This window comes from Episyrphus balteatus, chromosome 3 (assembly GCF_945859705.1).
Source record: "Episyrphus balteatus chromosome 3, idEpiBalt1.1, whole genome shotgun sequence".
NCBI classification, from domain to species: Eukaryota; Metazoa; Arthropoda; class Insecta; order Diptera; family Syrphidae; genus Episyrphus; species Episyrphus balteatus.
This window is the reverse complement of record NC_079136.1, coordinates 125,507,839-125,533,314: the sequence shown is the minus strand read 5'-3', so window position 1 is coordinate 125,533,314 and position 25,476 is coordinate 125,507,839. Positions and strand designations below refer to the sequence as shown.

Sequence of the window (25,476 nt, the reverse complement as noted above, 5' to 3'; positions counted from 1 at the left end):
ACAGATACGTCATCTCTGGATATCGAATTATGTCTTTCATGTAATGCGCTTGCTGCTGCTGTTCCTGCTGATAACATTATAGCAGGTAGAGAGGTATCACCTTAATGCAATACTTACCCAACGTCAGATGTCATGTCGGCAGAGGTAAGAGGTTCAGTGCCACTTCTTTCCCGGACCAGACGGTCTGCAATGAGTAAAGACAGACAAAATGAACATTGGCACATCACCTGGAGTAAGAGTAATTGCAAAGGCGTCTGTCATAACCTTGCCAAAAAGTAGAGTTATTTGATGTAACTTTTAAAAGCGTCGTTACCCCTTACAGACGCCACTGGCAACATTCTCTCTATTAATTCAACTCACAATCGCAATAATCAAAAGAGAGTTGCACCATCACCCCCAAAAACCTACCTGATTCGTGTTTCTCATAATCTTCCGGCTGAGTTCCGGGCTTCGCTTTAACATCGATATTAATCTCAGCAGTGCTCAGTCCCGCATGACACGAATACACTCCGGCATCCCGGAATGTAATATCCAATACCCGCAGGGCTCCCTTCTTCGAGACTTTGAACTTCCTCGATTTAGCCAGAGGCTTGTGGTCTTTTGTCCAACGTATTTTCGTTCGATTGTACCTCTTCACTGGACACTTGATTTTCACTTGTGTCCCGAAAAACACTACCGCCGCCCCGCCCACTTTCAATGTGATTTTACTCTTCTTCGGATCGTGCTGTATATGTGTGCTATTGTTGATGGATATTATGGGCTTGGGGTCTTCGGGGGGACATGGCTTCACGTTGCATGGCTTCTTATCGGCTGGTTTAGCACTGGGGCACATCGATTCGGGCCGTTCAATTTTGTGTTCCTGAGCCATTATTTGCTTGCACTCGACCTTGCGTTCTTTTATACCATAGCCGCATGTGTGCGAACACTTTGACCATTCGCCCACTTCCCATCGCACCGGACAATCGAGGACATTGCAATACTGACGGTCTGCTGGTGGTGGCTGGGGACACATACTATTCGGAACGACCATTGTATTCTCGCCACCCCGTGTCACTTCGTGAATGCATTGGACTTCCCGGGTCTTGATGCCGATGCCGCACGATTTGGAGCAGGGTGTGTAGTCGGAGTAGTTCCATCGGGGTGGACATGGACGGTCGTTGCATGTTCGCACTCGGGCTTCGGGTTTTGTTTCGGGCGAGCAGAGGAAGGGTGAGACGACGCGTCCGTTGTCTTCTCGGACGCAATTAATGATAAGCTCCTCGACACCTCCCAGGCAGGAGGCACTGCAGCTAGTGTAGCCTTGTTCACGCCAAACATATGTTTTGCCGGGTTCGGAAACGCCAACTTTTATCGAATCCCGAGGGTATTGTTCGTCATAGCCGTGTGAGGGTAGCATGCATGGTTCTTCGACGCATCGCTCGACTTCATCGTGTGGTTTTGGGCCTTCACAGAGGCTGTCATTGACAGTGGCAATGGTTCGGCTGTATTCGAGGAAGATCTTGCATTTGTAGGGGCGACGACGAATGCCTTCGCCGCAGGTTACGCTACATGCTGACCATTCTGTGTCCTTGATGAATCTACACAAACAAAAAGAGAGAATTAGATAGAAAATGGTTTTGAAAATGTTTTGAAAGTTTCTTTTTTTGAACATTTTGACAATTTTAATAGTTTGGGTGTGGTTTGCTACTCGTATCTGCTGGAGGGTATTTTTTGTTGCGTGTGATAAATGTCTTGTAATCCAATTGATATGATGACTTGATGGGGGCAGTTTTTTTTTTTTTTTTTGAGAGAGGGTGGATGGGTGGAGGATTTGAGAATATTGTGTTGTTTTGGAATAACCAATCAAATTGACGGCAATATGCGATTTATCATCATATTCACTGAGCCGAGCACAAATTTTTGTGGGGAATATTGATGAAGCACAGTGAAGCACGAGAATATTGATATATCCCACGAAAAGGAGGACATGTTTCACTAAGTTTTTTTTTCTATTTCTCTCTCTTTTTATTTAGAAAGGTATTTTTTTTTTCTTGTTTGTGTTTTTTTTTTAGGAGATTTGTGAATTATGAAGACTTATTTGGACAGGGAATAGGAAATCATATGAAATTGGTTATATGTGTGAATCTGAGTGGGGTATGAGGAGACTTAGGGAATTTGAAATTCGGCTTTGTAATGACTTTGAATTGGTAAAAAGTTGTGGTATTTGAAGTTTTAGTTAATATTTCATTTTATCGTTTGTTTCAGAGATTTCTAGACAAAGTGAAGTATTTTGAAAATAGAAGAGGAAAAAAGAAAACTTGGATTCATTTAATATGAAGCATTTTTAAAAGAAAATATTTAAAATCGCCATTTTTTAGCAATTTTTTAAAAATGGTTATGCAAGAAAAAAAAATGAAATGCCATTTTTTAATATATATTTATAAAAAACCCTAACCAAACTTTTAAAAAAATCCATGAAAAAGTAATTTAAAAAAAATTTTTTTTTTAATCCAAAATTTATTTTTTTGAAAATTTCTTTTTTATTATATTAAAGATTGGTCAAAGTTATTATACAAAAATTTCGTTAGAGAATTGAAATAAAAAAGTAAATTAGCGAGTTATTAAATAGAACTAGCTGACCCGGCGGACTTCGTTCCGCCATTTTTTTGTATTTATTTTTAATTTTCGACTCTGTAATTAGTTAACATTTTAAATGAAAAAGGGAATCAAAACGTGAAAAGTTCGTAAAATGAGTTTAAAAATATTCACTTTTAAACTTTTAGCAAAAGTGGCCTATGTACAATATGGCCTATGTTAAAAACGGCCAAAAAACTTGGGACAAAAAAACTTGTTTTTCCCGTTATTCGGTCAAAAATCATTTTAAAAATTCAAAATTTGAAACCTATATTTCCTATAAGTTTGAGATTTTTTACAGACTTTAAAAAATTCAAAAAAAATAAAATTCTACTCAAAAATGTCCCTTAAAATTAGGTTGTTTTTCAAAAATTTTTATTTCAAAATACAGGGCCTATGAAAAAAATCCGTTTTAGACCCCTAATTTTTTTTTTTTTTAATATCTTTCTCATGGTGTGACTCAAATTTCTGTGCAAAATTTTGCGTACCTCTAATTAGTATTTTGTCGAAGGCCTTTGACTTCAAAAAAACCTTCACAACTTGGTTTTGAAATTTTTTTGAATTTTTTCAATACCTTTTTTAACTATTGAATAAATTTGTCTATCATTTAAAAAAAAAAGTCAACTCTTTACGACTTACCGTTTAGAAAATAGCCTCTTTTTTCAATGTCGTGTTACCCCTATTTACCCTATAAAATCTTAAATTTTTTTTGCCTTAAACCTTCTCCTCTTATACCTCTTTGATTAAAAAAAAAAATTAAGAAAATAAGTCAGCCGGTGTGGCCGGTTAGCGAACGTACACAAAACCAAACTTTAATATATATAATAGATTACATAAAAAACATAAATGTACTAAATTTAACAGATGGACGCACATGTTCACAGTGGTGCATTTGGTGCTTTATCGCGTCAAAAATCATTTGCACTGCCATTTAGTGACGAAAAAGCAAGAAATTTGCTCTGAAGAACTTTAGGAGAATACATAAAAGCTGCAAACTTTTATTTATTCAAAATAGTGGCTAAAAAATAGCGGACAGAATAAGCGTCTAAATAGAATTTTCATTTTTGAAACAGTATATAAGTAAGAAATTCGGCTAAAGTCATGTTCATATTCAATGAAAAAAAAAATCAAACATTTTGAATACAGATTTCAAAAAGTGCCAAATTAGCAAAACACACTTTTAGATCATTTACTATTTCCTTATTTTTTTTTTAAATAAGCACAATTTTGACATCTCTCCTACTTATTTTCATAAAAAATGTACAATTTTGGGGTTATAGTGCTGCCAACTATAATTTAAATTAAAAATAAAAAACATAATACAACGATAAAGTAAAATGTTCAATAAAACGGTAGGTATTTATTTCGAAGAATCAGATAAACTTTTCTAATAGATTGTAATATTCTTATTTCAAATTTAAAGACAAAAATTTAATGTAAAAATAAAATCACGAGGACAAAAATTACTTAAAATTAAAATTAAAAAAGAAAATAATTTACCAGGAGTTAAATAAAGTGTTTACTTATTTTCAATTACCTATAATTGTATGTAACGTTTTGTTAATATTTAATATTAGAATTTTTTTTGGATTTAACAAAATTTTATTTTTAATTTGAGCATACAAAATTTTTTTGCAATGCAAATCAAAAATTAATTTTATTTCAATTTTAATGTAAATATAAAAATTTTTAATGCTCGAATGCTAAATTTTTTTGTGTGGAAAAATATTTTAAATATGTAAATTTTTTTTTTGTTAATATGACGTAATAAGTAAAATTTTAATTTTGGATAAGTCAAATAAAAATTTAACATTTTCAAATAAAGAAAAAAATATGCAAAAATGATTTGAATTTTTTTTTTTTTTAATTTTGCTTTCTTTTAATAAATAATAAAATGCAAAATGCAAAAACAACGTTAAAAAAAATCAATATTCCGTTTAGAAAAAAAAATTATTTTTCAAAAAAAAAAAAAACAAAATTCGAATTTTAGAATTAAAAAATATGTATTCTAGAAAAATTTGTTTTTTTTTTTTTTTTAATATTTTAACTATTAAAAAATGTTTAAATTTCGAAATAGTCGTTTGGGGAAGGGTCAGAATATGAAAAGAAGCCAGTTCAAAGTGAAAAAAAAACTAAAATTTTCTTTTAAACTATTCCAAAATATGCGACATTGTAGCCGATTTTTTGACAAAATTCTAGCTCCACAAACTCGGTTCTAGGCAAAAGTAGAACTCAATTTCTTCACAAAATTCTAACGCCTTAAAATTCGAATTTCGAACTGTGTGTGAGGTCGAATTTTTTTTTATTTTTAGACCCTCAATATTGGGAGTCGAGCTCGTTTGAACTTGGTTTAACTATGATTTCATTTCTCCATCAAATTAAAATGTTTATATTTTGTATTTCATGTGTATTTTTGAACATATACATGATGAAGTAATGCATTGTCATTTCTTCAATTTAAATTCTTATAAACAAAAATCATACAGAACAAATCATATAAATTCATATCCCGGTCGAAAATTTTTAAAAATCAATTTTTCCTTGACCCTGACAACAAAACAAAACCAATTTATTCGATCCTTCTCTAATGCCCGACCCCATTGTATGAGTATCAATACATTATGAGTATATGTTTGAATAGGCATTAAGTTTATTTTTTCTTGTGTTTTTTTTTTTTGTTTTAATTTTGTATTCAGTAAATAAATCCATTGAATACCACGCAAAAAAACAAAAAAAAAAAAAAAACTCAACCAAAAGAAATAGAATAATGATACCAAAGACAAAAAAAAAAAAAAAAAAAACAACAGGATAATAACTAACGACAAGCTCATTTCCAATGGGCATTAGGAGGTTGTTTTTGTGCCTGGTGTGTCTATTGATTACCACGTTGTCCTTTTTTTTTTTTTTGTCTTGTTTAACTAAAAGACAACAAGAAAACAAGGAGCTAAGAAGGTATATCGAAGGTCAGGAACGTACGTTCAGTTGTGGGGGCCCCGGGACAAGACTACATTTTGGGGCCCCTTTGATAAAGAAAATTAGAAGAAATAAAAAAGTATGTATACGCCCACTTATTTTTTACTTGCGATATAGGTACTATAGGGCAAGTTTAGGATTCGTAAAAAAAATCGAACTCGAGATAACAATTTTACATGACATTACGATGATGGAGAATGCCAAAAAAGTGGGTCCGGCAATTCTGTCTGTCTGTCTGTCCGTCTGTCTCTATCTGGAGCTGCAGCCTAAACGAGTGAAGTGATTTTCTTCAAACTTGGTAGTTAGCAGTTTTTGGTGATTCCCTAGAGGGGAAATTGAAATTTTTTTTATGACCAAAACTAACGGTACCTGCCATATAACGGAAATAGAAAAGTTAATTTTTTTCAAAAACGGCTCTAACGATTTTGATTAAAATTTTTGTGTGTAATACTACACATAAGGGCCAACTTTTTAAATAAAAAAAATATTTTTTGTACCGTTATTAACGGTACCTGTCATAGAACGGTTTTTTTCGTTTCTGAATATCTCGTACAAAATTAACCCGATTTAAATGAAAATTTTTATACAAAAGTGTGTAAGTAAAGATAATATTAAAATTTTAGAAAATTTTCAAAAAACGCATTTTTGGTTTTTTAAAAAAAATTTCAAAATTTTTTTTTGAAAAATCAATTTTTTGAAAACGGATCAATGAAAAATTTTGAAATTTAGTTTTTATGTGTAAATTAATTATTTCTTCAAAGTGGCATACCAACTTTTTTTTTGAAAAATGTTAAAAAAATTTTATATATAAAAAATTATTTTTTTAAAAAACGGCTCCTACAATTTTCAAAATTTTTTTTCTAAAAATACCTTTTTATACGAGAAATAAAATGGCATATTTGTTTTTTTTTTTTAAGATATTTTAAAACGGAGTTTTATTAATTATAAAAAACAGATTTAATTTTTTTATACCTACTACTTATGAAATTTCTTCAAAATATCGAATTTTAAATTTCTTGAATAAAAAGCTTTAACATTATAGTTACTTTAAGCATAAGAGAAAGTACGTGCGACCCCAGTCGTGCAATTTATTTTTGAGGCCCCTGATGTACCTATCATTTATTGGTCGCTAAGAATATGCAAGTAATAATTTTTGGGGCCCCAAGATAATATATAATTTTTTTGTTTCTCTTGTGTCCGAAGTGATTCATGTCAAATATCTTATCTTTTTTGCTTCGATACTTTTATAACCAGTTGGCTTCTCTGCATTGTCTCCTTACGGGGCCCTGGCGTGTTGGCGACCCCGGGGCACCGCCCCACTTGCCCCAATGGTGTGTACGCCCCTGTCGAAGGTATACCACTAAACCGAAGACGACGACGACTTGGACACATGTCCAAGTAAATATCAGACTATGGAAATGGTTAGATGAATGGCGGAAAGAGCAGGGGTGAAATCAATAAAATTACAATTTAAATGCTATTCTCCATAGTGTAGTAGGTACACTAGGCCACTGAGAGAGAAAAAAAAAGAGGGAGAGAGAATGATTCTGAATAATTAATAACAGAAACCATTTAAAAAAAATACAAGCATTAGAAGAGAATCAACGTTCTTCCTTCCGTTCGTCCGTCAGTTCTTTTGTCCTTTTACCTTTTTGTCCCTTAGTTCATTCGTTTTTTCGTCGTCTTTAAGGACCTTTCAATAAAAGACAAAAACAGAAAACAAATTACAAAAAAAAAATAAACAAAAATAAACAAAAAAAAAAACAACAACTTCGGTTTGGCTTTAATTGAATTTGAGCTTCTTCTTCTACTACTCGAACTCGTATGTGTGTACTTTCCATTCATCTAAGCTGCCAATCTAACATCCTTCTGTCGTATGGAGAGTGTACAGTTAAGGGAACAAAAAACCAATAAAAAAAAAAAATACACTAATCGAAATCCAAAGGTGGGTTCTTCGGGATCTATCCTAAAGCCACTACAAGTGCTCTTTCTACCTGGTGTCTAAAGTCTATAGTGGAGGGTTGATTAAGTGAGGGATAAGGCGTAAAGTGTAAAGGTGTGTGTGTGTGGTGTGAAGTGAAGTGAAGTGAAGTGTGAACAAGTGAGTGGTACAATTTCTTCTTTTTTTTTGTTTCCTTCTTTTTTGGTTCAACACCCATCGTTCTGAACATTCACACTATTATCCGAGGACTCTTCTATATAGACTCTCTAGAGGTATAGCTTTTCTATCTAATATAGGGGAGCTAATTAAACTTTGCCCAAGGACATACTCAGTCTCTGATGGTGCTGGTTCTAGTAGTTCCGTTCGAAACTGTTACCGGTACATTTATATCCACCACCCGATACTCTCTATATTGCATCACAACACACATAACTAGTTTTCACTATGAGGGTAGTGTGTTTTTGGGGGAAGATATGGTGTGTCTCTACTCCTACCTTGAAACTTCATTCACTTCATTCGACTTGGCTGAATTCACCACCTGAGCTATGCTTTACGGACTGTGACGACCCGTATTATAATATTACAGACTAGTTAAGGGTATATAGAAGTTCTGGCTATACCTTAAATACAATGTTAATGTTTCACTTGATTAGGCGATGAACACCATGGATAGAACCCGACCGTATAGACCCTATAAGTGTTAGGGTAGGTATATATTGAGATGTTATTCCGATAGGCACTGATAATCACAATTAGATCTACTTCCTCCCCTCTTATCTCTTTTCCATCTACTACACTGATGATGCCGTATTACACAATCTTTTGTGGTGAATAAATCACAGAATGGCTATGGTGTTTACTTTCTATAAATTTGTGTGTGTAGGTGAATGAGTCTGGAGCAGAGGGTAGGTATAACGTGGAGAAAGTCTGACAAATCCTTCTCCGGACATATACAAGTGACAAGTTACGCATTTAAGCTTAAGCTGTACCAACAAATGTCGACAAAAAAAAAGAAGATACAATTTCGTGCTAATCTTTAAGTCTGTCGAATGTGTAATAGGATCCTCAAGTGCAAATACGGGAATTGGAATCGGTTAAAAAAGACAACACGCGTCCAACAATTGCTTGACAGATTTGTATGATATATTTACAGTATGTTTGAAAAGAAAACGGAACTAGTAGATTTTTGAAACATTTCTTTTCACATAAGGATTTTTTTGTTCATATGTTCGCGAAAAATGTTTTGAATTACAGACATGAGTTCACAGTGAACAGGCCTATATACATTTAGGTAAAAAAATTACAAAATTTATTTATTTTGGATTTTCGAGAAAAAAATCAAGGTTACACTTGCCGAATGAAAATGCATTTAACCAAATTCATCGAGTGAGATATCAAAAGAAAGGTCTTTCTTAGCTCTATTCATAACTGAAAACCAAAAGGTTTTTGAAGCTCTGGTTGCTGAATTATTTATAATCGAATTTTAGAAAAAAAAATTTTTATCGAAAATTAGAAAATGTTTTTTTTTTTTTTTTTTTACATTCGGAAGCAAATATTTTCGGATCAAAGTCTCAAACAAGATTTGGTTTACAGATATGAGTTCACAATGAGCAGGCCTACACATATATGTAAAAAAATTACAAATCAATTTTTAAAGATTTTCTAGAAAAAATCAAGTTTCATTTTCATCAAATAAGACATCGAAAGAAAGGTCTCTATAAGCTCTATTCATAACCGAAAAGCAGAAGTTTCTCTGAGCTCTGGTTACTGAGTTATTTGCATTCAAACATGCTTTTTTCTTAAATTCGGACGCAGATATCTGGCGGACCAAAGTCACGAAACAAGTTTTGGTTTACAGATATGAGTTAACAGTAAACGGTGGAGTTCTTAACGCATAAGACGCTCTCTTCTAAATAATACAAAGAGAGGATCCTGAGAGTTGTAAGAGTAGAACCCAAAAGTTTGTATTGGAGTTTTAGCCGGTAAGCTGTTAAAACTATGGCGGTGAAGGTAACAAAAGGTTGAGTTATTTGTGTTCATCTGTTCCCTCATTACTTCCTTCCTGCTTATCATAGTTTGACAAATTAAGAATCGTTTGAACCGTATTTCTTGCGCTATTCAACGTCACATTTGATTGGATAAGGCACTTTATAGAGACAAAATTGACGATCAAAAGAAATTTTTTTGCATACCTACAGTTTTTATAAATAAAGTATTTACTAAGCAAACGATTATATGGGACAAGTCATCATAGACAATCCATCAAACGTCAAATTAAAAAAAAAATAGCAACCACCTCCAAATGAATTGTTGTTCCAATCGGATTTTCTAATGATGAGTTGTCCATGATGAGTTGTCATATGATGAGTTGTCATTATAATGCTGTGTTATTTTGTGTTTATTTTATTCAATTTATTATTGACAATATCGATTGTCATAGGTACCTAAGCCGAAAAACTAATTTCCAAATTTTCTGAGTAGATGTTTTTTTTGATACTAATTTTAATATATTTAAATTTGGTTTCTTTTATTGCCAGACACACTGTCAAAACTGAAAAAAAAAACAAATGACCACAACATTTTATACAAAAAAAAAGAAGCAAGAAAAAGTCTGTCCACACTTACGTTGGATCCGATGAGGGATGTTCTGGTTCACTGCTTCCGCCACCACCACCACCCCCAATAAGCGATTCAGCTCTTGGGGGAAGTTCTTCATGATGAAGTCGATTCGATTGTTGATGGGCGTAAATTGGTTGATCGTTGTATGATACCTGTTCAGAGTCTTCCACATCCTCCACTTCCTCACCGCCATCACCGTCTTCTTCATCGGCAGCTTCTTCATCGGCAGCTTCTTCTTCATCTTCGTCACTTTTACTAACTTCATCGGGACTTTGTTCCTGTAGATAGAAAAAAAGTAATTTTTTTTGCTTTTGTAAGAAAATTGATTCAATTAAATGGAGATCCAAAAAGTTTTGTCACATAGAAGAACAATTTATGTTGTTGGAACAAAAAAAAAAAAAAAAAAAACAAAGGAAAGAAAAAATAAAAGAAAGTAAAGACAACAAACACCAATGATTATATATTTTTTATCACAATCAACAAGCCAAAGAGAAAAAAATCAAAAAAAAAAAGAAAATGATAGCAACATTTAATAGTTTACCAGTGATGACACTTTATTAAAACAAAACGAACAAAAAAAAGTTATACATTTAAGGAAATTTGAAGAATAGGAGAGAGAGAGGTAAGTGTTGTTTTTTTTTTAAGAGGAGAGACACTCACATCCATTTCTTGGTCACCGTTGCAAGACAACCCAGTGGTACACTGTTCAGCTCCTGGAGGTTTTGTTTGTGGATCGCATTTCGCACTTAAACTACCATCTGCGGACTTGCATTCGACGCCACGCATTTGGATTCCATGTCCGCAAGTTACCGAACACTAAAAAATGCATTAAAACATCACCAAAAGAAAAGAAACACAAACAAAAAACAGAAGAAAAAATAAGGAAAGTATAGAAGATAGTAAAAAAATAAAGTATAACTAGAAGCTGAACATAAAAGTGATGCATACTTTTAGGAGATGAGGACATCCTTGAAATATATAAAAAAGTTTTTTCTTTATTTTTATTTTTGCTACTTTTTTGCGGTGCATTGTAAAAAAAATCCATGCATTCCATATGTTTGGAAATAAGTAAAAGAGACAGTACACACATATCCCCTTCCAATATCCATTTAAACCTCCTTTCTTTCTTCGTTCCCTTCAGAAAGGCAAACAACTCTAAATGACAACAAAGTATAAACCGGCGGAAAGTGGAATTTGTGGTTTGAAGATTACGTCAACGAACGTTTCGAAAATTCTTCCCAAATATAACATGATATTACTTTAGATTTGTTCTTATCCTGATGGATGTGGCTAAAAATTTGGTGGAGGCGAATGAGGAGGGGAGATTGTCGATTTATCTACGTATATAGATTCATCTTCTCTTGTTCTTTCGAATGAACAAAAACAAAAAAAAAAAAATAAGAAAAAAATCGGAATAAGGACGACCATTGATATAGAGCTCCCTTTTCACTGGGTGAGATTGTTGGGTGGCGGTATGTCGTATAAATGTAATTTCTAGTCCTTTCTTTCACTTCGACTCGTGAACATTGAATTAATTTTTGAAGTTTTCTAACTTTGAGAGAGAAGAAAAAAACATAAAAACATAAAAAATAATAACAAAAGAAAAACAAATAAATGGATCTATAGTTTTCATCTTTGAGATTGCATAACACAGTAGTTGTAGTAGTAGAAGCAAACAAGCGGGCGGCGTTGAATGAACTATTAAAATAGATTTTTTTTTTATTATTTTTATTTGAAAATGAAATGAAAATATTTTTTTTTTTGAAGGACTTTAATACAACATAAAAATAAAAGTTCAGAAATAGAGAAAAGAGAGCATTGTATGTTTAAGATTCCTGGAATTTCCTTTTGATTTTGTTTTTTTTTGAGAAGTGGATGCATTTTAATTTAAAATAATTTTTTATGGATAGTTTCCAATCTTTTTCAAGAGATTGACGAGGTTTATTTTGAAATTTGTTCACTTCAGAAATAAAATTCTAGAAATTTCAGCAGATTTCTTTTTTCGGGGTATAATTTTGATTAGGTTTTGATCTTTCAGCAGTTTTTATTTCGTGCTGAAATAATGTATGACTATTATCCCGATTGCTAAGAAAGAAATTGTAAAACTCTTCTTTTGACGGAAAATGAAAATAATATTAATTCAATTTAAGAAAAAACTAAAAAAAAAAAAATTGAATAAAACTTGTTTTTAAAAATAACAAAACCAATTTTTTTGAACCTTCAAAGTTTCAAACCAAGAAAATTTGTAATTTAATTGTTATAAACAAAAAATTTTAATTGTAAGAGTAGTCTATTTTTCAAAAAAAAAAACTGTATGCCTATAATTGGTCCGTTGTAAAAAAATTATGATGATTTTTTATACGTTTTTGCTGATTTTTATAGGTTACTAAACTAGCCTCTTAGACAAAATTTTTATTAAAATCATTCATTTACGAGAAAGTTTGAAATAAAAAAAATACAGTTCGACTTATTTTTGACTGAATAAAAGTTGTTAGATCCATTTTTGAGAAGAAAATCATTGTATATTGTATAGTGATTCCCCCTCTCTAAGCGAAGACACAGCCTTCTTCAAACATTGAAAAGTTTTCAAAAAGATTTTTGAATTAATTTACAAGAACAAATAAAAGTAACGGTACCTACCTGTCATATTCTACATAATTTGAAAAGTTTAATTTTCTCAAAAACGGCTCTTACGATTTAGGTAAAGTCTATCTAGGTACCAAGTAAAAAAATTTTTGTTTAGAAAATGATTTTTAAATTTAAATTTTTTTATTTTCTCCCAAACTAATTGTTCAATTTCAATGAAATTTAATATAAAAAAAGGCACGAATGGGTCGCTCATAGAGTTCAAGACGCTAAAATTATTAAAACTTTTTATATAGAAATTTCGTTAATGTATATGTATATGAAAAAAAAAATTATAGGGTCGTTTTTTCTATAATTTCTTATACGAGTACATTATTTTTTGAAAAAAAAAAAACTTTTTACAATAAAATTGGTATGCCATTATTAGTAGCACTTTTTAATTAACGTCTTAAACCTAATTTTTTAAAATATTCAATGTACCGTTTTTAAAAATTTGGTTAAAAAAATAAACATGAAAAAAATTTTTAAAAATTCAATAATTAATTGTATTAAAATGATGTCAATACTTTAATATAAAAACATTCTTTGAAATCAAACCAGTTGTTGAGAAGAAAACCAGGTAAAAAAAAAAACGATTCGATGTAATGATTTTCAAAAAAAAAAAATATACGAATGCATAACATGATTAAAGATATATATTGCAAGAAAAAAGGGGATTAAAAATGTCCCGAATTTTTATGAGCAGCAGTTTTTCCTTTTGACAATATTTTCATATCATTCCTGAAAGCTAAAATCAAACAAATATTATATGGAAAACAAAACTTTCTAGAATTTTTCGAGATTTTTTTTATATTTTCGAGATCATGTACCTACTTATAAATGTGTGTACATTCGAGATTTTTATACATGTATTATTTAAGATATTTTGTCCATTCGAAATTTTTGTCGTTCTAGTTAAATCACGATCCTGTATCTATGTATCTACTGCAGACCAGCAACACATTTTATATAAGTTTTAGATGACTGTGAACATTAACCTCTGCTCAATATCAGCGCTTTCTCAAAACATCGAACAACATAAGTTTTTGACAGAAAGCTTAACTTTCTATTTGATTTGGAAGAAATCGGCACCCGAATTGCATCGAATGCTTGTTCCACAGGTTCTGCTAAGAAACCAAATTAAAGTAGAAGGGAGGTGAAATTTACTGTCTAACATTCCACAACATGTATTTTTGTCACAAAATTATTTAATTCCCATTTTTTTTTTCAAATCATCAGTTTATTATTCTATTGAATGTTGCTGCTAACAAAAAGTTGAATAATTAAGCCTTATTTTCATATATTTCATAAATGCACTGATTTTTGTTTAGGTATCAGTTTTTTTTTTTTTTTTGTAATTTTTAGCCCTAATACCCAGTTCAAATGATCATGATTTTTTAATATAAAATAGCCATCTTAAATTCAAGATTTATACATTACACATTTTCTGTTAAAATTTGAAATAATGATAAAAAGGTAAAATTTCATTTTCCAGATACGTTCCACAACATGTAATTGATAGTAAATTAAAGTAATTCACAAAATTTCTTCCACAAATCTTCAGATTTATTCTTTAAGAAAAACTTAACTTAACTGAAGTGTGGAATGCATTCATTCTATATTTGACAAATTGAATTTCTCTCTTATTTCAATGACATTCGATTTCTTCGAAATGATTTCTTATAAAATTGAAAGTATCTTAACATCCAACTACTTAAATACTCCACTTTCTAATATTGTTCATTTTTTCTTGGAAACACATAAAACGTAACCATAAAACATAGACAGAGGTAAGCACTGCACACTCCTATAAGTTGTAACAACTATACAAACAATGTTAAAACTGATGTCTATATACCTGAGGAACTTCCTGCCAACCAATAAAAATTTTAAACTCATGTACGTCCTACCTTGAACTATCTAGAGACCTATAAATGAAGGTACCTAGTTGTATCTTATAAGCACCCAACTATAAACTGACTATTCTACAAAACTATAATACTCCACTCTTTTCCCGTACCGCCATCACTTCAACATTATTGTCTTGTATCCGCGTTGTGGAAATAAATATAAAAAAAATAAATTGCACGACTGGGGTCGCACGTACTTGCTCTTATGGTAAAAGTTACTCTAATGTTAAAGTTTTTTATTGAACAAAATTAGGGAAAATTTGACATTTTCACGGAATTTCGTTAGTGGTACAAAAAAAATAAAATCCGTTTTTATAAATAATAAAATACCGTTTTAAATAATCTTTTACAAAAAACAAAGTATGCTATTTTATTTCTAGTATAAAAAGGAATTTTTAGAAAAAAATTTTCGAAAATCGTTAGAGCCGTTTTTTAAAAAAATTATTTTTTATATATAAAAATTTTCTAACATTTTTCAAAAAAAAAGTTGATATGCAATTTTGAATAAATAATTAATTTACACATAAAAACAAAATTTCAAATTTTTTCACCAACTCGTTTCCAAAAAATTGATTTTTCAAAAAAAAATTTTGAAATATTTTTTAAAAATCCAAAAATGTGGTTTTTGAAAAATTTTAAATTTTTTTAAATAATGATTGATTAAACGTTTCTGTATTAAAAATTTGGTCGAAATCTGTTATGTCGTTTATGAGAAATTCATAAATCAAAAAAACCGTTCTATGGCAGGTACCGTTGATAACGGTACAAAAAATATTTTTTTTATTGTCAAAGAAGGCTCTTATCTGTAACAGTAAGCAGAAAAATTTTAATCAAAATCGTTAGAGCCGTTTTTGAAATAAATCAACTTTTCTGTTTCCGTTATATGACAGGTACCGTTAGTTTTGGTCCTAAAAAAAAAACTTCAATTTCTCCTCTAGGGAATCACTCAAAACTGTTAACTACCAAGTTTAAAGAAAATCCATTCAGTAGTTTAGGATGTAGCTCGAGGTTCTTACAGACAGACAGACGGACAGACAGACAGACAGACAGACAGAATTGCCGGACCCACTTTTTTGGCATTCTCCATCATCGTAATGTCATGTAAAATAGTTATCTCGAGTTCGATTTTTTTTACGAATCCTAAACTTGCCCTATAGTACCTATATCGCAAGTAAAAAAGAAACAAAAAAAAAAAAAACACTCCAAATGAGCATCCTATACTCATTTGTGTACAAGTACACAAATATCTAAGACTTCAACCAGTATCTACCTTTAACCTTAAAGAAACGGCAACAACTATACAAAAATAAAAAATGAAAATAAAAACAAAAAAAAAGAACTAAACAAACAAAATAAAAACTGAATTACTGTTAAATTAGGTTCTGAAAAATCACGTGCCGTGCGCGCTGAAATAACGAACTGCGAAAGGCTTTTTCTTTTCAAAAGGATCTTCTCCCCAGTGCACCTCCCAACAACTTCCCAACTTCCTACTGTGTGCCACCCACTTTCAATCTCATAAACATCTTACTATACCTTGTACTTTGTTTTTATTTTCACTTGTGTGCAATTCTTACATCCGCTTGTTTGCTGCTGCTTCTGCTACTACCGAAACTCAAATCCAATAGAATTCACCAATCTTACCCGACTCTGACTCTCTTTCCAAGGATATAAATAAAAGGGAAGGAATATGAGAAAATTCCAAGAAACATTTACTTTTCATGAACGCGCGAGCGAACATGTGCGCCGTGTGAATGTGCTGTGTGCACTTAAGGCATTGCTATGGAATTGGAGTTCCTCTTTCTCGTTTTTTTTTTTCATTTTTCAAGAAAAGTGCGGTTCGGTCCCCCCATCATCATCACCGTCCCATCCGTTTTCTAGACACAAAGCCTGTTTCAGTGCATGCCATGCAGTGCAATATGCTCTACCATCCACAACCATCATGGCTCATGGGTGTGCGAACACTTTATAGCAAACCAAAAACTAAATAAAGATCTACACACATTCAGAGAAGAGATGGAAGGCGACGACGACGACAAGAAAGACGGCTACGAAAAAAAAGAAGATGATTCTAGAAAACTTACCCCAGACCATTCCTCGACCTCCCACTTGGGGCACTCCTGTACCATACAAGACTCTTGAGTTGGGGGTTTGGCTGTTCGGCATACGATGTCTGGAACCTGTTGGGAAAACGAAAACGACAATGGCATTTGTACAAAGAGAGTGCATAGTGCAATTAAGTAAATAGTAGGTAACTGTGCGGGATGGATAAAGGATATGGGATGGGACAAGTTCCACACAGTTTTGCTTGTTGTTGTTGGGTAGAGATCTCACCCTGGTTTTAATGCCATTTGTTTCCTCCGCACACACAACCATTCGTTCTCGATAACCAGGTCCGCAAAGACGACTGCATGGGCTCCATTCATCAGCTACCCATCTATAGAGATAGAGAGAGAGAGAGAGATAGATATAGAAATGTGCCGAAGTTGAGTGGATGTTGTTAGAACAAAAAAGAAAAATGCCATAAAAATTATGTAAAACATCTTAAATGACTCCGGTGTGTCGGTTCGGTGGGGTATAGTTTTCGTTATCCTCTCGCAGTATCATGGCAAGGCACGATTTGGATACAACAACGTCTTTCAAGTTAGATTCCTCTTTTCCACAATCCACCAATTTTATCTATGCTCGTTACCTTAGTAATCATTATCGAAGATTCTCATCCAAGTATAGTGTCTCCACTTCAGTTCGGATGGAAAAGTGGATTTGCGAGATAAACCGAGTAGATATTCTTCGAAAACAGTATGTTTAAGAAGAAAGAATTGAAAATTTCACCTTAACCTTTTACTTTTATCAGAATTAAGATTAAGATGAATACGTTCCACAACTTTTCCCTCTTCCATATCAATGATTTCGTCTTGTATTTATTTCGGGAAATGAAATTTTAAATGCGTTCCACAATATATCCTTTCTAAATATGTTTAATATTGCTTTGAACTAACCTTTTTATGCCTAGTACTCAATTCTTCTTCCGTGAAATAAAAAATGAATACATTCCACAAAGAATAACGTGGAAAGTATTTTTTTTTACTTGAAGCATTGCATTCACTTCTAGTATATTATAAATGAATGCATTCCACAGTGTATAACGAGCCATATTTGCAATTTAAGATTATGGAATGTTTTATTTTTTAGATTTTTTTTTTTATCAACAAGGCCTTTGTGGAAGTTATTAGATTTTTCGTTTATCATTGTTGAATATATTAGTTTTTAAGTGGAACATTTTTCTTGCCTTCCCATTGGATGACTTGTCCTATGTCCACAAATAACAATAAATGCGCTTGTTTCTTAATAAAAATCAATACAAATATTGACCAGAAAGTTCTTGTGGAAGATACAAATTTCTCAGGAAATCTTTGGAACACACATTTAACTTATGAATAAATAGTGCATTTAAATGACCTTTAATAAAGAAAATACAAAATGTAGCTTCTTGTGGAACGTATTTTATTTTCTTTACATGTAATTTTTAGGTTGTTGTGGAACGTATTCGCTTTCTTATTTTTGATGTTCATTTTGCTGTCATTTAAAGACAGATAACCCAAAGGTTCTTTGTGGAACGTATTTATTTATTATTGTAGATTTTAATACTTTCATCACACAAAATAAATTGTTTTAAAATTAACTAAAGATCATTTGTGGATCGTAGGTATTTGTTTTTTTTTTTTTAATTTGTAAAATGTAGTTTTTTTTGATAACTTTTTTTCATGAATTCATATTCCTGTCAAACATACTGTCAACTGAAAGATAGAAATAAAGAACAGGTCTCGGGTTTTAAAGTGTACTTACTTAGGCGGACAGGTATGAGTGTTGCAAAGTACCACAGATGGCTCGGGCCGATTAGTTGCACTGCACAGGGTGTCTTCCACTTCGACACCAGTAACACGATTTCTGCATGTTGGTCGGGACATCTTATATCCTTTTTTTTTGTGTTTAAGTTCGATCGAATAAAATAAGAAAAAAAAAGAAAAAGAAAAAGAGAAAAAAAAGCAAAAAGAAAAGACATTATTATACAATTTTTTTCTACTTTTGCTGAAATTTCTAGCATTTTATTCGACAACGACGACAATAATGGTGTGTGGCTTGGTGGGGGAGTATGATTGTCGAAGGAGATATAATATATATCGATTGATCAATTCCGTTTTTGGAACCTATAATTTCTTATTTCCAAAACCGAAAAAAAGAACAAAAACAAAAAATAAAACAGACATTTGGAAAATAACGACAGAGGCAAAATCTATAGCAAAATGAGGGTGACAATATTTTTCATGTTTTATTCCATGTTACCAGGCTACCAAGACCAAGACCAAGAGACCGTCATGTACAACGAAGACGCTAAGTTGTGGCTAAAGTTGAAATCCGTATATTGGTTTTTGTTTCCCCTCTAAAGCTTTAATTTTTTTTTTCGTTTCCTTTTTTTTTGGTGGAATTTCTCATTTTTATTGTGTGCCACCATAGCACGTTTAATCGATTAGCAGCAAGAGAAACGGTGTAGTTAAGAGGGGGGTGGTTGTGGCTCTTAAAAAGAGGTCGAGCAGGGAGACGACCGACGATACACAGCCTGCGATGTCCCATCTGAAAATTGTCTTTATAGCTTTAATCGTTTTAGTCCCATTACATACTGTTTTAAGCAGTGTGGAACATTGTGGATCCTCTTGACTCATGAGAGTGCAGCTATATGACTTTTTTTTTTCACGAAGTCGGAACCCAGCAGAGAAGAATAGTGACTGCGATTGAAATAAAAAAGGGAGGTAGAATGAGAAAACTCTTATTGGTTCGATTGAGAGAGAAGAAGAGTAGAAAAAAAGGAGTCAAAGAATAAATAAACTTGGCAATATTCGTGGCATGTTGTTAGGGGATTACCACCACCGACAAAAGGGGTGGTAAAACGTTACCAAATCCGCTACCACCGTCACTGCCATCGATGCTAGCTTTAGTGGTACTTGACATTTTCTCTCAGACCCTCTGTTTGGGATTTTTTTTTCTGCATTTACCAATATTTGGTATTTGGATCATATCGATGAGACACAAAGAGGAGAGGTTGTGAAATAAGCGAAATAAAAACCACTGCGAATGTTTTGTAATGGTATCAGCGCTGATGGCGGTTGGGAGGGTGGTTGAATCAGGGAGTTTGATTCGATGTGATATGGATGACGGAAGAGACAGCTTAAGCAAATATACATCTAGGGAGGAATTAAGTAAATGTATAGAGAGTGGAAGTGGATATATATTTAAGAAATCTGATGAAGATTGTATGCGAGAGCTTAGTGGATTTATATTTGTTTTTTTTTTTTATTTTAAATATGACTATCACGTTATTTGTGATATTATATGTGTATAGGTGCATATCTGTATCCAACAAGGAGTTCATTAGTCGAGATTTTTTGGGGGTAAGATATATTATAAAAAAAATAGAAGAAAAAAAAATGATAGGTAAGGATTTGAAGGATACTTTTTGCATGACATAGATTTATCGGATAAAAAAAGGTCTCCCTATCAAAACATATTTTTTTTTTTTATTTTGACCTTGTATTCCAAGAAAAAATTATGAAGAAGGTATCCTTAAGGTTGTAGCAGTGGCAATGTTATATATTTTCCTAAATCTGCTGACATTAAGAGTATGGATTGTAAAACATTTTTGGAAATGACACCACATCCTCTACATCTGTTTTTTTTTACTTTCCTTGTTTGTTTTTTTTTGTCATCAAAAAAGGATATGAAAAAAAAGGTATCCTCTCACTCTCTTTTGTGATGATGTACATATTTTTTTTTTTTATTTTTATTTATTTACAAGCATTAGCCTTGAAAATTTTAAGGATTTTTATAAGGCCAAGGAGAATGAGTTTTTGTTTTTCTGTTTTTTAAGGAAGGGTATCAAAGAAATTTTATATATTTAGAAGGAGGTTATTGGAAACTTGAAATTGGTTATATCTTTTCTACAAAGGTGGAGAGTTTTTCAATTCAATTTTTTTTTTCTTAAGTGAGGCACGATAATGGTATTTATCAAGGGGGTTTCGAAAATCTGAAATGCTTCAACGCTTCTGCATGTTGTAAGCTCTTTTAAATGTAAATTTGTTTTTTTTTTTTTTTTCTAAGTATAAACCTTTGAAATATAGGTACCTTCTCTATATTACTATTATGTGGGTTATAAGATAATTCAAAGGATATTTACTAAGCACTAACCAGATTTCGGATGTGTTTGAATAAAAAATTCAATCAAGTGATAAATTAGACCAAAATAACATATTTTTTTGTCAATAGGAAGCTTACAAAACTTATATTCCACACCTTTTCGTTTTGAAGATGGTTGATTGAATGACTAATTTTAAACCATTCGTGTGTAAATGTTGAAAGCATTAAATTTTAATTTTAAGATTCTTGTGGAACCTGTTCGTTTTTGGTGTCATTTAAATATTCATCTCACATGAAGTTTAAAATTTAATATTTTTCGTTTTTAGCTTTTATGGATGTTGACAAAATTTGAAAAAACATAAAATTTATCAGGCACACAACTTCAACTATAAATATAGCCTGTGGATTATAAGTCTGAAAAATTGTATAGGGTAAGTGAATCCAGCTACAAATGAACATGATCCACTACATTATTTCTTCAAAAATTTATTTCTCTTAAGGTCTTTGCAATATTCGTTTTGTGGAACGTAGTTTTGGTGGATCACTACTTGTGGATTATAATCCACAAGTAGTGAAATAAAAAAAATAAATTTTGTCAGAAATTATATAAAACTTATTTGTGGAACGTAATTTGGTTGAATTTTTTTCAATTTTTTTTTTAATGTGTGGAAGTTTTTCTTTGAATTTTTTCTGAACAATGTACAGACAGTTTGATTTGGTTTAAATATTATAACTCCTTTGAAACTACATATGAGTATGAGGAAACGAATATTATCATACTTTTAAACAGAAGATTTTAGAATAATATTTTTGATTTAATTTTTTTTGTGCAACATTAAGGTGCTTTTTTTGAATGGATTTTTTGTCGTGGAACGTAGAGTTTTCAGTTATTTACTGTTCCCAAACAGAATATATGAAGCGTAAAATTGTTGTTTTTTGTGTAAATAGCTTTTTCTTGTGGAACATAAAAAAATAGTGTTAATCAATGACATATTTCAAAATCAATAATAGAATTTATAACACATTTTACGAAGTGGATTTTATGGTAAGATATTTTTGTGGATAGCTTATTATTTGGAACGTAATTTTCTGTATTTCCAGGAAATCTTTTTCAAAATTTATAATAAATATAAACAATTTGGCACATTTCTTGGCATTTTAATTAACGTTGATCGTGAATACGATCCACAACATTTTTCACACTATAATTCTTACTTAATTAGATGTTTTCCCTTGCGTTCGTTATTTGAATCAATGAGTCAAATATCTTGAAAAGTTTTCTTTCCACTATGGTAGTTATTATACACATGTATCTACCTAGGTACTACGTTCATACATGAACACAAAAATTACTGAAAGAGAAAACTAAAAAAAAAAACTCCTCAAGATTTTCAGTATTTTCTTATCAGCTGATAACTCATCGTTGATTTCTTAGAAAAACAATTTTAATAACTTTATTAAATGAAATGGTCAACGAATACATTCCACAATTTTTTCTAGGCTACCTGAAAACAGTTGAAAACTTGAAAAAATTGAAATTTTTTTTGATAAAGATGTGGTTATGAGATACCTACATAAAATGAATGGTTGACCATGTTTTGGACCACGTTAATCACTTAACAAACTATAGCTAGAATAGTGAAATCTAGAAATCAAAAATATAATATTTCCTGAGAAATCCTAAACCAAATTTCAGAAAATTATTAAAAAATAGTATAAATTGTTGGAAATTTTTCTCGAGTTTTTCTAGAGTTTACATTTTTATGTATTGCTGAAAACAATATCCAATCCACGTTGTATAGTCGGTACTTAATATATACCTCTCTTAAATATACATTTTTTTGATATATTGAATATCCCTGGTGGAAGCTCTCTGAAAATGTACAAGTTGAATGAAATTCGATCCTTTACACGGATATAGCCGCGAGGTTATTTAAACAATACTCGCATTTGCTATACCAACCAAACTAAACCAAAGCTAAAAATCAACCCAAACCCATCATCGTCATAATATTTATGGGACTTCATGTAAAGCTATTGACTTCTTACTCGTATATATTCTTACCTCTATATGTGAGTGAACAAAACGATTCTCATCGTCATAAAACATCTAAAAATATAATATTTTCTCTCTTGAAGAATAAAAAGGGGCAAGAAGGGATACAATTTTGGATTACACTTACATCCCACAACCACCCCTAAAAAAACCCCTTCTTGTTTTGCTGGAATAATGACCTTCAAAAAGGTAAATACAATGCGTGTGCTGCTTGGGTATAAAGAGGGTTTAATAAGTCGTCGGCATTTTGATAAGTTGCTGATATGTTAAATAGGAGTTGAATATTTTCATAAAATATCTACCTTGGCATAGTGCACTCTACCTACAAATATGTTTGTAGGTATAACTCTTGCTAATGTGTACTGAGACTCTTTTGTTAGAGGTTTTTTGTTCACTTTTGTGTTTTGTATAAGTTAAGTACTTTATACTGGAAATGGACTACTTCGTTGCTATAGGATTAAAGAAGTTGAAGGTGTGATTTAGTGTTTTTTGTTTTTTTGTTTTGTACTTTCTGATGATTAATTATATTTGAATGTTGAAAGGTTTGTTATGAATGATCAAGCTATAGTGACCATTAATTAGAAATGAAAACATCATTAAATCCACCTTTGTCCGTCGTCAGTTTGATATACATTTTACTGACAAGAAGTTTGAAAGAAATTATATGACTTTTTGTTGTTGTTGCTGTTGGATGGCATTATAAGCATATAATGATTGTAAATCAATAAAGAAAATCAAGACTTACAAGTTGAGAAGTCATAATGTATGAATTATGGTTTTAAGGCATATAATTGGGTTGAGAGATCTATCATTAAATAATTTTTTTCTTCTAATACAATCCATAAGATAAATTACACGGTGTTACAAAAATGAGGTTTTAAAATATACGCGGGCGGAGACCTATCAGGTTTTGTAGAGCTAGTCGCACTGAATACGAAACGGTATTTAAAAATCCCCTAACACCCCCAAAATCTGGAGTTACGGGCAAAAAACGGTTTTTTGGACCTTCGCCCATTGAAAAAATTCTAGCTTCGACAATTTTTTACCCATTTTCGATTTTTTTACAGTTTCTGATAGAAGATAAATATACCTTTTTAACAATGTATAAAACATGTAACTCGGTTAAACCACTTAGAATTTATAAGATGTCAAAGTTCAAAAATTCAATTTTTTTTGTCATTTGCCCAACTTCGGCATCAATTTAAAGTATATGTTTTCAAAACAACATGCTATTTAAAAAATATATTCTAAAACTATATCTATTTCCCAATTGATCGAAGTATTTTTTATGAAAATCACTTCAATATTGGCTTAGAAAAAAAAAATTTTCGATTTCAACCCAGATACAGAAATTCGAACTTTTAGGTATAGAACAAAAATGTTGTTTCGGCACGTAGTAGGATAAGTTGGGCGCCAGGATTTGATGAAGGGTTTTTGTAGAGGAGCTGAATACAAACATTTTTTTTCTTTGGGAGGGGGGTCTATCTCCCCCCGTTTAGGTGGGAGGGGCATTTTTCTAAAAAAAATTATCAAAATAAAAAAAAATTATTAAAAAACAACGGCAACACTTACAGTAATAAATGATACCATTTCCAAAAGGCAAAATTGTGCATTTGATTCTAATTTTTAAATCAATATAATATTACCAATAGTTTTTGAAATAATCGATTTCAAAGTTAAAAATAGGGGAACAAATTTTTTTTAAAACTCATTTTATACTATTTTTGTCCAGACTGCGAATTTTAGTAAATAAATTACTTAGACAGAAAACTGCCTCAATTGATTCCTTATCGAACCGTGAAAACTATATGTTTCTATGTCTTCTAGTTTTTGAGAAAATTGAAAAATAAAAAAAAATAAAAACAAAAAATATTTTGAAAAAAGAAAAATCTGATAAAATAATTTTTCAATTTTCCCAAAAACTAGAAGACATAGAAACATATAGTTTTCACGGTTCGATAAGGAATCAATTGAGGCAGTTTTCTGTCTAAGTAATTTATTTACTAAAATTCGCAGTCTGGACAAAAATAGTATAAAATGAGTTTTAAAAAAAATTTGTTCCCCTATTTTTAACTTTGAAATCGATTATTTCAAAAACTATTGGTAATATTATATTGATTTAAAAATTAGAATCAAATGCACAATTTTGCCTTTTGGAAATGGTATCATTTATTACTGTAAGTGTTGCCGTTGTTTTTTAATAATTTTTTTTTATTTTGATAATTTTTTTTAGAAAAATGCCCCTCCCACCTAAACGGGGGGAGATAGACCCCCCTCCCAAAGAAAAAAAATGTTTGTATTCAGCTCCTCTACAAAAACCCTTCATCAAATCCTGGCGCCCAACTTATCCTACTACGTGCCGAAACAACATTTTTGTTCTATACCTAAAAGTTCGAATTTCTGTATCTGGGTTGAAATCGAAAATTTTTTTTTTCTAAGCCAATATTGAAGTGATTTTCATAAAAAATACTTCGATCAATTGGAAAATAGATATAATTTTAGAATATATTTTTTAAATAGCATGTTGTTTTGAAAACATATACTTTAAATTG

The 25,476-nt window shown here is 31.4% G+C and overlaps 1 protein-coding gene across 3 annotated transcripts in view; it reads right to left on the bottom strand.

The window, feature by feature from the left end:
* Nucleotides 1-25,476, bottom strand: part of LOC129916821 (protein madd-4-like) — a 129,810-nt gene that overhangs the window by 21,867 nt on the left and 82,467 nt on the right. For 2 of the 3 annotated variants that reach the window (XM_055996991.1, XM_055996992.1), the window contains exons 7-13: nt 18,526-18,655; nt 17,014-17,116; nt 16,764-16,859; nt 10,808-10,963; nt 10,154-10,425; nt 409-1,577; nt 118-184 (exon numbers count right to left, since the gene is read on the bottom strand). In XM_055996991.1, coding sequence (XP_055852966.1) covers nt 118-184; nt 409-1,577; nt 10,154-10,425; nt 10,808-10,963; nt 16,764-16,859; nt 17,014-17,116; nt 18,526-18,655 — 1,993 coding nt within the window. The remainder of the gene's footprint in view (nt 1-117; nt 185-408; nt 1,578-10,153; nt 10,426-10,807; nt 10,964-16,763; nt 16,860-17,013; nt 17,117-18,525; nt 18,656-25,476) is intronic. The other variant, XM_055996993.1, reaches the window with a different exon arrangement.